This window comes from Arachis ipaensis, chromosome B06, assembly GCF_000816755.2.
Source record: "Arachis ipaensis cultivar K30076 chromosome B06, Araip1.1, whole genome shotgun sequence".
Taxonomy (NCBI): Eukaryota; Viridiplantae; Streptophyta; class Magnoliopsida; order Fabales; family Fabaceae; genus Arachis; species Arachis ipaensis.
The window spans coordinates 71,057,382-71,071,679 of record NC_029790.2 but is presented as its reverse complement, the minus strand read 5'-3'; the positions used below and the strand labels follow the sequence as shown (position 1 = coordinate 71,071,679).

Below are 14,298 nucleotides of genomic sequence, written 5' to 3'. Positions count from 1 at the left end.
ATCACCAAGTAACTGGCTGAATTGACTAAACAAATGGAGAAGAATCAGGCTGCAGCTATCCACACTCAACCATCACCTCAAAAAGAATTGGAGACAGAAGAAGGAGCCAACTGGGAGGAAGCTAATTACCTTGGAAACTCATCTAGGCAAGCTAATGATCCTTACTCTAAAACCTATAACTCTGGTTAGAGAAACCACCCAAACTTTGGGTGGGGAAACCAACAAAATCAAGGCCAAGACCACAGACCACACAATCCAACCCAATACAACCACTTCACTCACCAAAACTCCAACCACAAACCATACCAGACCACACAAAACACTTATTCACATTCACCATACCAAAGCCACAATAACCACTCTCAACACTCCAATTCCAACCAATCAGCACCACGTGATGATGATAGAATGGCCAGAATGGAAGCTATGCTTGCAAACCTCAAAGAGTGTGAAGACATGAAAAAATTTCGGGAAGAGGAGAGAGGTATTATGAAAAGCCGAGGGGAGGTTCTTAAGAATCTCAAATTTCAAGTAGGACATCTTTCACAATAATTTCCAAGGCCCACTGATAGTTTCCCAAGTGATACAGAGAAAAATCCAAGAGGGAAAATGAAGAAGGTAAGGTGGGAAGAATGCAAGTCAATCAATCTAAGCAGTGAAGAAGGTCTGAAAGAAGAATTCTCCATACACTCAGAGGATGACGAAGGAAAACTAAGGAATGATGTAAGGGAGATAGAAGAAATGGCTAGCCCTGAACAGAGGAATGAACAAAAAGAGAAAGAATACCTCGAGCCCTTTGTGTCACAAGCACCATTCCCACAGAGACTCAAGGGAAGTGAGGAAGGCAGGTCATATTCAAGATTCCTAGACATTTTTGCAACATTCAGTGTCAACATCCCCTTCATCAAAATTCTTCAACAGATGCCAACATACATCAAGTGCATGAAAGAACTGTTGACCAAGAAGGGAACCTTAAAAGGGGGACAAACAGTGACAATGAACAAGAAATGTAGTGCCCTCATCAAGAAAGACATACTCATGAAGAAAAAAGATCCAGGGAGTTTTCATATTCCATGTGCCATAGGAGAGACAAAAATTGATAGAGGATTCTGCGACTTAGGAGCTAGCAAAAATGTGATGCCTCTATCTCTTATGAAGAAGTTGCAAATCAGTGAGCTGAGATCCACGGATGTAATCGTCCAATTGGCAGACAAAACTCAGAAGAAGGCTGAAGGACTAATTGAAAATGTATTGGTGAAATTAGAAAACTACTTCCTTCCCACTGACTTTGTTGTTCTGGATATGGAGGAAAGCTACCTCCATCCCATTATTCTGAGGAGACCATTTCTAGCTACTGGAAAAGCTCTCATTGATGTAGAACAAGAAGAATTGATATTGAAAATACATGATGAGTAACTCACTTTCCAGGCCTTCAAACCCGTGCATGAATCTGAGCAAGAGAGCAAGGAATTAAAAGAAGAGCACATTGAGAGTCCCTTGAAGGAGAATAGAAATGAACCACAATAGCAGCATCTGGAGTTTTCCTTGATGGATAAACAAGAAACTTAAGAGAAGAAGCAACCAATAGAGTTCAAGAAAGAGCCGAAGCCACAAGAGTTGAGAGGAGCAGCTAGCAAGGGACTTCTTGACACAACACTCGTGGGAGCACCACTGGAAGAAGAGGGAAGATTTGTGAAGAAATTACCAAGGGGATGGAGAAATAAAAGGATTCCTACATGGGGTTTTTCCCCTGGAGACAAAGTGATGTCAGCCCACCATCCACCAATCCCAGCCCATCGTCCAACCATTCCATCTCAATTACCTCAAGTGTTCACTATTAGAAAGGTCCTCTCCCTAGAGCATGTAGAAATCATTAAGGAATCAAGTGGAGACCGCTTCACTGTAAGGGGAGAAGACCTAAGGCACTACAATCCACCATGCCAAAGAGGAACGTCAAGCTAGTGACGATAAAAGAGCGCTTGTTGGGAGGCAACCCAACCAAAGGTAATTTTCTTTTCATAGCTTATCAATAAAAGAGTTAAGTAGATTCTTTGTATTGCAAGAATGTGTAATTCTAAGTTTGGTGTTCCACCAAAGATTTCATTAAAGAACACATTGTAACCCTCAGCATGACTAGTCACTAGCTCTAACCAATTAGGAAAACTACTTAACAATAGTTTGTTTTCTAGTTTGTAGTCTGCTATGTAGTGTATAGTCAATTTATGCTTCATAGTTTACTTTTTTAAATAAAAATACTTGATGATTATTTGCATAGATTCAATTTGCTGCATAAGGTAAGAAACCAAGTTTGGTGTTCACACACCAATCTAAGTTTAAAAGCCTATAAATATACATGCATGATACCAATCTCTCAAGTTCTTGGGGAACACGCAGCTTTCAGTAGCTTTTGCAAGAATTCAATCAACCCCTGGAAGAATTATGCATTATCATCAAAGGATACTAAAGCCACAGATGATGATAACAGAGAGGAAGCAACTAGAAGGCACTACCAAGAGGTTGTATTGTCACTTAATTCCATCCCCTTAAAATTGCTCTAAATTGGAAGTCTGAATGTGCCCATGTTGATAGTAGCTTCTAGTTTTAGTTGTTTTGCATCCTGTTATATTTAATTTTTGCAATAAGTGTGCTAGTCTAAGTGTGTGTGCTTTCATTTTCACTTGTTAAATGCTTGTCTTGTTCCTAAGTCTTTTCAAATAAATAAAAGAAATATTTGAACAAAGAAGTAGAATAGTTCTTTTTTAGCAAGTAGTAAAATAACAGTAAGTGGTGGTGTATGCTGATTGTGTAGTAGCTCACTTATAAATGAATAAAAGGATAGATTATTCTCTTTCTATGTGAAAGCTAGCATGCTGTCTATGAATCTTAGTAAATATAAGTCCTTGGTTGAAAAGGGAAAAAAACAAAAAGAAAAGAAAAAGAAAAGCCAAAAGTGGTAGCAAAAACAAAAGAAAGCAATTAATAAGGCTAGACACGAATAGCTTAGACCTTAGGACATATTCCTGTGGTGTACTAGGATCTGCTTGGATGATTAGGTTCTATGGAGTGCTTTAACACTTGGTAACTTGGGTTAACTAACCTGGGATTATCAACCAAAAGTCCATTATCAAGAGCAACCTAGCTACAAGACATTTAGTAACCCAAAGAGGTGTTAGGTATCAATGGCTTAAGAAGATTTGTGAGCCAAGTGTCTGTAGTAGAAAATGTGTTAAGTACAAATAAACTAAGAAACTGCTACAACACATGACACTGAGCTAAAGTTTACAGGAAAAGAAAATGAAGAAAAGCAATTACCAAGGATAAGAAAATAATAAAAGGTCATAGCAGTATGTTAGTTGATGCTTGGAGGAGACATTCTAGGCTTAAAGATCAATAAGAAGTTAGCTATTGCATTGTCTGCATAAAACCCCATGAGCTACTAATAATGCTTTGCTGATAAGAATACTCCCTTCTGTTTCATTCTTTCTTCTTGAAAATTCAGTACTTGCTTAGGGACAAGCAAGATTTAAGTTTTGTGTTGTGATGCACTTTCCTGAGTTATAAGTAAGCTATTTGAGTAAAAATTCATGCATACCTAGAATCATCCAATTATGATTATATTGATGTAATTTCATGAGAATTATGCTATAATTACTTGTGTGCTAAGAATGATTAGAATTGTCATGACTTTAGCAAGGCTTTGATGCATGTATTGGTTGATGATAGGTGAAGGAAGGCATGGAGGAAGGTTGAAGAAGGAGCATGGAAAGGATAAAGAGGAAGCAACGTTGGTGGCCAAGTTGGACCACCAACGTTGCCTCAAACGTTGGAAGAGAAACAGAGCACTTCTCTGTAAACATGGCTGATGCTCACGTTGGAGGTGGCATTGGGGGGTCCAACGTTAACCCCAACGTTGTGAGAAAATGATCAATTATGGGGCTGAAAGATTTTTGAATGACGCATACGCGTCTATGATGCGTACGCGTGAAAACGCAAAATTTGATATCCGCGTTCAAGCGTGTGTCACGCACACGCGTGGAATGGCAAAAATTGACCATCCATGCGTACGCATGGGTCACGTGTACGCGTCAAAATCGGACGTTGGAGGTCCAACGTTACCTCAAACGCTAGCCTCCAACGTCCGCGATGCTCAGCCCAGAATTTAGATTTGAAAATTTTCAATCGACGCGCACGCGTCACTAACGTGTACGCGTGGATAGAAAAAAAGGTGATGCACGCTTAAGCGTATAGCACGCGTACGCGTGGATGAGAAAAAATACCAATGCATGCGTAAGCATGGAGTACGCGTACGCGTGAAAATGCCAATGACAGCAAAGCTTTCTGGTTTTTGCTGGTCTATTTTAAATGGCGTTTGAGTCAATGTTTGCTCTCAAACGTCGACTCAAACGTGAAGCATCAGGATTCAAATTTTACACAGATCTCTTCTCAATACCAAGGGCAACCAATTAGAGCCATCTTCAACCCAATTCCATCAAGGCCAAAAGCCCAATTCAAGGCTTGAAGATCAATGGAAGAAAGTGTATAAATTGCTTAGAAATTAAGTTAGGGGGACAGGGGGACCTATTTTTTCAATTTTAGAAATTTTACACTGACTGCAGTTCTAATTTTAGAATGTATTTTACAATTTCAATTTCCATTTTGAGAGCTATGAACGACTAAACCCCTTTCATTGGGTTAGGGAGCTCTGTGTAATTCGATGGATCAATATTAGTTTTCAATCTTCTTCTTCTTTCTTTTCTCTTGATTTTGCTAGAAAGCTTTCGTTCTTCATCCAATTGGATAGTTATCTTGGGAAACAAGCTATTCATAATTGGATCTCCTCGGAACATTGGAAGAGGAATGAGGAGATCATGCTAGAAATGCCTTCTTACATTGGATTAGATTGGGGTTTGGATGGATATAGTGACATGTAATCCTACAAATACTTTGATCTATAAATTTGTGTAGTATAATCAGTGACCAAACTTCATCTCTTCCCATGAGCACTTAAATCAAGGAATTGGGCAATTGTTCATGCTTAGAGAGATTGGTGAGCCAAGGAATTGGGATCCAATCACTTAAGATTGTGATGCACGAAAACTTGTCTCTCAACAAATTTTCCTTCAGCAAGTATACCGAATTGTCGTCAAGTAATACAAAAGAGTGAGGTCGAATCCCACAGAGATTAACGGATTAAGCAAATTGATTATCCTAGTTAGACAGTTCAGATTTGAATGATGAGCAACAGGAAAAGAAAATAGCATAAAAGTAAAGAAAGCAATAAAGTGCAAAAAAGTAAAATGGCAAGAAAAGTAAATGTAAGAACTAAAAATAAAATGAACATCGGGATCAAGAGATATTGAAATCCTCCGGATCAAGTTCATTCTCATCTCTTCCTCAATCAATGCATTCATTGAACTCCTTGGCAATCTTAAGTGATTGGATCCCAATTCCTTGGCAATCCAATCTCTCTAAGCTTGAACAATTTCCCAATTCCTTGATTTAATTGCTCATGGGAAGAGATGAAGTTTGGTCACTGATTATACCACACACATTCATAGATCAAAGTATTGGTAGAATTAAATGTCACAATATCCATCCAACCCCCAACCTAATCCAATGTGAGAGAGCATTTCTAGCATGATTTCCTCATTCCTCTTCGAAGGTTCAGAGGAAATCCAAGTATGAGCAATTTCTCTTCCGAGACAATTACCCAATTGGATGAAGATCGAAAGCTCTCTAGTAAAATCAAGAGAAAAGAAAGAAGAAGAAGAATAAGAACTATAATTGATCCATTGAATCACAATAGAGCTCTCTAACCCAATGAAAGAGTTAGTTGATCATTGCTCTACCAAAATAGAAAAGAAAGAAAGTGCAAAAAAGTAAAGATGAAGATTAAAACTAAAATTGAAACTTCAAAATTCAAAAATGAAAAGTACAAAATAAAAGAAAGAGAAGGAAAAGTGTGTGAGGGGAGGGAGTCCGGAGACCCCTCTTCAATCCCCCATTCTAGAATTTCTTGAATGTAAAAACTAAGGCCTTTATATAGGCTCTCCTAAATTACAAAATGAAATGAAATTAAAAGCAAATTACAATTAAATGAAAATTTCTATTCTAGATGCTTCTTGTGGCCTTGATTAGTTAACACTTGTGGGCTTGCTTCCTTGAGGTTGGGTGGTCCTTGTAAGTGAATCAAGTTTAGGTCCAGGTGCTAATGTCAGTGCTAACATTAGCCACACTAACGCTACAAGTGTGGCGTTAGTGCTGAAGTTAGTGTGGCTAACGTCACACTTGCTACCCAGTTGGTGTTTTTGGGGCTTAAAAGATGCCTCTGGTTTGTGCTCCAATTTCATGCCCACTATAGAGTATTATATATTTCTAACGCAACTGGAATCACCTCAATTGGACCTCTATAACTGAAGTTATGCTCCTTTGAAGTGGACAAGGTCGCTGGCATAGTCGCTAGCGTTACTGGAAAAAGCGAGTCACAATAACGTTAGCGATCAGGGGCTTTATATTGCCAGGTTCTGGAGCTCAAACTTAATGTCCATCCCATACTATTATATATTGTTGGAAAGCCCTGGATGTCTACTTTCCAACGCCTTTAAAATCGCATCATTTGGAGCTCTACAGCTCGAGTTAAACTTCTTGGAAGGTGAAGAGGTCAGCTGGCCTTACTACAGGTTGATACCATGTTCATCTTTGCACTTTTGGGGCAGGTTTTCTCCCTCAAATTCAGTGTCCACCATGTAGTGCCATATATGCTTGGAAAGATCTAGAATCCTACTTTCCAATGCCATTGGAATCACCTCATTTGGAGCTTTGTGGCTCAAGTTATTCTTGTTTAAAGAAGGCATGGTCATGCTGCCAGGTGAGACTTTTGCCCACGTTAATGTCCACGTTAGTGTAACTAACGTGGCCATTAACGTGGGTTTTCCTTTGCTTTGCAAATGTTAGTGGAACTCACTTTTTCCATTAACGTTGGCGCTTCCCTTTCCTTCCATGTTAGTTCCCACGTTAATGTAACTAACGTGGGAGCTAACGTGGGTCTTCTTTTGCTTCGCTAGCGTTATTGGCACTCACTTTTGCCAATAACACTGCTCCTTCTTCAAAGTTAATGCCATTAACTTTCTCACTAACGTTGGGGATTCTCTTTTCTTCCACGTTAGTTCCCACGTTAGTGGAGCTAACGGGGTCGCTAACGTGGGTCTTCTTGCCCTTCGCTAACGTTAGTTGCGTTAACGTTCTCACTAACTTTCCAAGCTTTCCTTCCTTCCACTTTATTGGCCACGTTAGTGGCACTAACGTAGCCACTAATGTGGCTCTTCTCTACTTCTTGTTACCTGAAATCAATCAAACAAAGTACATCAAAGTCTTGCTCTTAATCATGTGATCATGCATCATCCATTTTATCATTCAATTCATGCATAATTCTCATGAAATCATTCAAAATTCACAATGTTTGCTTGAACCATGGTATGAATGCATTTTCAACCAAATACTTGCTTTTTTCCTAAGAAAATGCATGAAACCAACCTAAAGCATACAAAAAATGGCTAGTAAAACTAGCCAAGATGCACTGGCATCACAACACCAAACTTAAATCTTGCTTGTCCCCAAGAAGAAAAGAACTATGCACAAAGAATTCTCTTAATTGGAATGCATTGAAGAATTGCTTATGATGCCTTAGTGGGTGAAGTGAATAAGTGATAGTGGGGTTAACTCTAATTTGTATGCTTATGCAAGGATTCTAGTGCTCATTAGTCCTTACATTTTGGAAGTCTTAGATCTTAGGACTTTCATTCAAATGATATTATGGAATCCTCTTTATAGATTGTCACCTTTGAAGCAGCACTTATTTTCTAGCATTTTTCTTTTCTTTTTGTATCTTCACTACAAAAAAATAGGGTTAAAACGGCGGTTATTTTGGGGAATTACGGCGGTTAGAACCGCCATTATGACCAAAACTGGCGCCTCCAAGAAACGCCGTTATTCTGGGCGCCATTCTGGTTATTACGGCGGTTTTCTGAAAACCGCCGTAATAACCTGTGGATAATACGGCGGTTTTTTGGGGTAATGTGCTGAATAAAATAAGAGATGCGATGGTAGAATTATTTTAAGTACCTGAAATGCCAGAGACAGTTTTCATAGTTTTTTGCTTGGTTTTGTCATTGTGTAAATCCAACTTCAACACAGCTTTCTGTTAACACAAATCAATAAAAGATTTTATTAGGACTAATATTAACATATCATACATGAAATGAAATAATTAATAATAAACTAAATACTCATATATACTTTATTTAATGTAGGATAAGCTTCTAACTAACCTTCATTGTTAATTGAGAATATTTGAGAGCTAAATAATATATATTATTTATGCGTCTTTCTCTTGTTTCTCTTGTTTCTATTGTTTCTATTGATCCCAATATTTACTAATTTACTAACTAAACATGAAATATATGATTTTGTTTGGTTAGAATCTTAACACAAAAATACAGCAGGGCATGCATATATATATATTTGGTTATATCAAGACAAAATAATTTACAAAGAAAATAAAATTTTTTATTAAAGTGTGCAATAATTTTATTTTATTTAAAAAAACACTAATATCTATTTTTTAGTATCCTTTTCCATAACCCCCATCTTTTTCTTCTAGCTATGATCATCTAAAACATGATACTATTCTATTCCTTTTCCTTCATCAACCTTCACAAGTTCAAGTTCAAAAACCAGGTACATATATATATGAAGTAATTAGTGCTAAGAACCCTTCTTACCCGGAAGCTTCATGGCCAAAAATCCGAGGAAAAGCGCGCTGAGCTTCATTCTTTAATTTGGTACAGAACAGAGAAGAAAGGGGAAATAAAAAATAAAACCAATATGAGAAAATTACATGTAGACCATATAACTTTTATTAATTCATTAATTAATAATAAGAGATCATAACATATATTTATATGTACCTTAGCTTTCCAACATGCTAGATCGGTATGACATATTGAAGTGTAGAGGATCTTGATCCGAACCTCCATTTTCTGAGGAGGATGAACAATAATATTATGGCAGTTACCTAAAAAGTTTCTGTCATATGCCTACTAGTTCTCTGGAAAGTATTTTTCTTCATCACTGCAAGATTTTTCATCTCATGACTGTAAAAGAAGAAAAGACAAAGGGGTCAATGTTTATAAAATAAAATTATACAACAAAACAACCATAATTATATTACTAATTTATTTTGCCCAACTTATGATCATTGATATGACCAAAAGAAATTATTATAAACCTTAAGGCCCCTGCTTCTATCTAGAAAAACCAAGCAAGTTAGTTAGTTAATTATCTAAATATTTTAAAACATATAGTCAAAGCAAGTTAGTTAGTTAATTATCTAAATATTTTCCTTTAATATTCACTGTTCCATCTTGTGTGTACTCCTCACTCCCAACACATCCTTTCAGCTCTTCTGCTCTCAGACTGTGGCTTGTTATCGTTGTCCAAGAAGGCCAAGGTGCTGTCTGGGATGACATCTCCAACTGCAATTGGAGCCATTTGAGGAACAGAGGATGATCACATTTTTGTTTTGTGAATTTTTAAACAGCTAAATACCCACTACAAATATAATATAATAATATAACACTATTAAATATACCGCAAACCAAAGCTATCCACTAATTCAACATCTTAATCTTATGAACATAAACAAGCACTAGACCCATGTTAACTCTAACACATGCATTTTGGTGCAACTTAACACAAGAAAGAAAAAGAATGCTGGAAAAAAATATTCAAAGTGAGATCCTGATATGGTTGAGAAATATTCAAGCATGCTGGAAAAAAATAACCTACTAAATGATAAAAACAATGCTCATCCATCAATATATAACTTCTTTTTAATCTTGAAAGGTTGATTCTGAACTAAACCACTTACATAACTAAGACATGGTGATTTACATATTATAATGCAGAAAATAATAGATCAAGTTTGAGAGTGTTACATTTTGAAGCCTTTCATACTCCTCTTGGCTAAACTTTGTAACTTGTGTCTGCTCACCCAGTGCAGCTTGTAGCCTAAAAATCTAAGTTATAAAGAACTGTTATTACCGAGACGTATGAAAAGGATTCAACAAAAATTGGTTTAACAAAAAAATATAGTGGTTTAACTCATTCTTAAAAGAGGAATTGGCAAAAAGATAATGTTGTAACCCTGTAACTACATATCAGATAAAGGGCTTTCACCTCCTCAACGAGATCTGTTCTAGGCATCTTGTTCACCATATCGGGGGAGAACGTATTGTACCTAAATAGTAAATTGAATCCCATATATACAGGACATACTTCAGCCACACAGGAAATTCTCTATATACAACTAAGAAGCTTATTCCTAGAACATACTTCAGCCACACAGGAAATCCTCTATATACAACTAAAAAATGATAAATTAAATTAAATTAAATTAAACATTATAAAAATAGTAGTGGAAAATGGAAGGTACTCGAAGTTTCATTCAGCACAGACATAAGGACAAATGCGAAGATGAGCATAGAGACCAGCTTTTTGTATTATCTTCATGAATCTCACTAGATCGTATCTTCCTTCAAAATTGTACTGAGTTGAGTAGCATGTAAAAAACACAATAGACAAAAATCAAATACCAAATAGATAAGCATGCATGTCTATTCTCTAGCTCAAAGTGGGTAGGTACAAAAAAGGAGCTTATAATCTTATTATTAAATATTAAAAATAAATAAATGATAATAACATCTATTGATGAAAAAGAAACTGAAATGAATAAGGACAGTGTTGATGTGATGACTAACCATCATTCGGATCTGATTATTGCAAGTTAATTACAATGAAAAATATTAATTAATAAATAAAAAATACTTAATGAAAATTCTGATGGTTTCCCCAAAATTGCACTTTGTATTGGCATTCCTACTCCACTTGTAAGAGAACCAGAATAGGCGCATCTGTTCCATTTTGGAGGAGATATTATTACTTTTTTTCTTTCATTCTTTTCTATACACATCAAGAAAAAAAAAAAGGCACCATTCTAGATTATTAATTAAAATCAAGAAAGAATTAGTATTTTCATTAAATATTTTTACCATAATATCTAAATTAATAGATATCCGACCATAAAGTAATCCTATATATATAATAACCAATATTTCATCAAAATATAATTTGCACACAACCTAATTAAAGGCACACACTTGAAAGTCCATTAACCTCTATAAATGTTAAATCTTACTGCATTTGTCAAGTGCAGAAAAGGTATCACTAAATAAGTAAATATGTGTTGCATTTGTCAAGTGCAGAAAAGGTATCACTAAATAAGTAAATATGTGTACTTCTCCTATAGTACTGCTTCTACTTAATTAATTAACTTGCATGTAATTGTAATTTAACAAGAAAAAATTATAATTCAGAATTAGACAATTAAATTTAGCACTAATCTGATTATTGCAAGAACACCTATACTGGAAAATTATTTCTACTTTCTGAATTCCAACTCATACTAATACTATGCAGCTACTTGACTAACTAAACTAAAATTCTGTCAATCAATTGCCAACAATTTATAAAAGGCTTATCAATTGATCCTAACTGTTTAGTTTCACTTTTGGAATAGAAAACCAGAAACAATAACCAGTTAGAGTACCTGAAAATGTGATCAAAATCCTCCACTGCAATGTTGGCTATGGTCGAGTACTTGCTATCAAGAACACCGGCCGAGTTAACGAGAATGTTAACCGCCGAGTCGAATTCGAGCAATTTTCTTAACAACAACAGTATATGAACACAAAATAATATTAGAAATTCAAAGCATCTGGAATTTTGAACACAAAAATTAATATTAGAAATCAATATATGACAACAACAGTAACAACCATTAAATCTTATTCTATCTCAATAAGCAACGACTTAAAGAAAAAGACTAAATAAAGAAAATCTTCGATAATAAACAGTGAATAAATGGAGAAGACAATAAAAGGGAGTAAATAAAAATAACTGAACAAGAAAAACAGTTAATAATTGATAAAATAAAAAGATTCAATTGCAGATTTGATTAGAATATTCAATTACTTAAAGCTCCTTTATTTTTCTTCTAATTTTTAATTTATTGACCACATCGTATATCAATGGTTTCAAATTGTCTTAAGAAACTACTGTAAATTGCAATTACAAATGTCTACTTCAAACATATTAATGCCGTGCTTGCCTACACTTAATTGCTTATTAAAATTAACTAAGAAAATATAAAATCTAAGCAGATCACCATTACGCATATTAAGTTTTTTTTTTAAATAAAGTTCTATAATTTCCAGAAAAAGTTGATTTGATATTCCAAACATCATTATCGAATATGACAAATTATAATTATAGAAATATATCAAAATAAAGTTGCAGCTCACAAGATATACGCACTTGAGGTAAGCAGAATATTTATCAAATTTGATTTTAAAAAATAAATAAATCATGCATCTGTAAGCAGATTGATTATTCTTAACACTAAAACAAGAGAGACAGATTCTTCGTTTTCATTTTTTTCTCCAAATTTTTTTGGAATGTTAAAGTGAAGATAAATTACATAAAAAGTGCATATAATTAGATAACTAATTCAACACCTGTATGAGTATCTGATTAATTTGTTTGTTAAAAATGATTGTGATAAAATGTTTCTGCAATATTTTAAGTAGTATCACTAGAATAATAAACAGAGCAGTGTATCCAAAAGGATTCAGAATTTTCTTCTCGACAGATAAACAGAGCGCAAATATAAACAATCTAGAATAATTTTAAGAAGATAACAACGCATAGAAAGTTAATCACATGAAAAATCTGAAACTTAATAAGTAATCGTAAATAAGGATGTAAGCTTTGTGAAACTAAGCTATGACAGATTTTTTCTAAGATCTGAGATCGGAGATCCGAGATCGGAGAAACACCTTAATAGAAGTAAGCAATAGAAGATCTGTGTGTGTGTGTGTGTGAGAGAGAGAGAGAGAGAGAGAGAGGAGGAGGGGGTAAAGTCACGAAAGAAGACCTGAGATCGTCGACTGGTTGAACAGTATCACCCCAACCGGCGTCAATCACCAATCACCCAACGTCAATCCAATGCTTCAACGGAAGACCCGATCGTGGAGCTACAGAGAAACAAAAACCCCCAAAAATCAGCACCAAAAACAATTTTAAAACCCTAACCCAACCAAAAACGAAGAAATCGGTAATTTAATCACCAATGCGGGCATAGGTGCCTTCTGGAATTGAAATGCGCTAAGGTTAGTAGCCACCAGATCCTTGCCTCTCACCGGAATCTTCGTCTCTACAGCACTAATAGAGAAAAGAAAATAAAACAGCGTTTCAGTTTCGGCTTCGGCTTCTCTAACAGAGTCATTGTTTCAGTTTAACTTGAGAGGGAGAGGTACCTGGAGAGATCGTAACCGGCGGAGAGAGGAGAAGCCCTAGAGGGAAGAACGGCGTTGTCGGAGACGAAGGAGAGATAGAAGGGAGATGAGAGCGCCGTATATTGTTTCTTTGAATGAGCTAGGATTGTGTTTTTTTTTTTATTTTATATACGTTGAAAACGGCGGTTCAAAACCGCCGTAATCACCAGAACCGCCAAAATAAACAAAGTCAATTACGGCAGCAACAAAAATTGCCATAATGTATGGATATTATGGCAGTTTTTTAAACCTGACTTAATATCAATGCCATTTTAATCTCTTTTTTTTGTAGTGCTTGGCCTCGACTCTAGGTATCATGTCTCAAAGTGGCTTTTTAAGATAAGCTTTCAATCAATACTCCCAAACCAGTTGGTCTAAGGTATTAGGTGTTGAAGCACCCCTTAGGATATACTTGTTCAAGCCTCTCTCTTTGACACAAATCCACCACAAGCATTTAACTAGGACAATAACTCTTTGAGTTCTTGTTTCTTTCTTTTTTTTCCTAGTAATTGATGCTCAGAGCCTTGGGCTTGTTCTTTGTTTTTCTTTTTCTTTTGTTTTCTTTTGTTGCTGCTTCTTGGATAAATAGATGTTTGAGAAATTCCATAATACTTCTCTAAATTTTAGTTCCTGTCTATGAGCTCCCATGCAAGTTTTCACAAACATGCAACCTCAATACACAATCATACAATCAGAACCTCCACTCCTCTTAATCTTTTGCTTGCCCCAAGATTTATAAAATTCTTCAACATTTTCCTTTCACAAGAATGATTTCCTTCTTGCATTCTTAGAGATATTGGGTGCAAGTAAAATTCAAGATGATAATCATGATATCATAGCAACATGT

General features: G+C 35.7%; 1 protein-coding gene and 1 pseudogene across 1 annotated transcript; one reads left to right on the top strand and one right to left on the bottom strand.

Moving 5' to 3' along the window:
- LOC107646938 lies at positions 610 to 1,416 on the top strand. Its single transcript, XM_016351080.1, has one exon. It carries the CDS (start codon positions 610 to 612, stop codon positions 1,414 to 1,416), a length of 807 nt encoding a protein of 268 aa, XP_016206566.1.
- Positions 8,157 to 13,573, bottom strand: LOC107648230 (annotated as a pseudogene).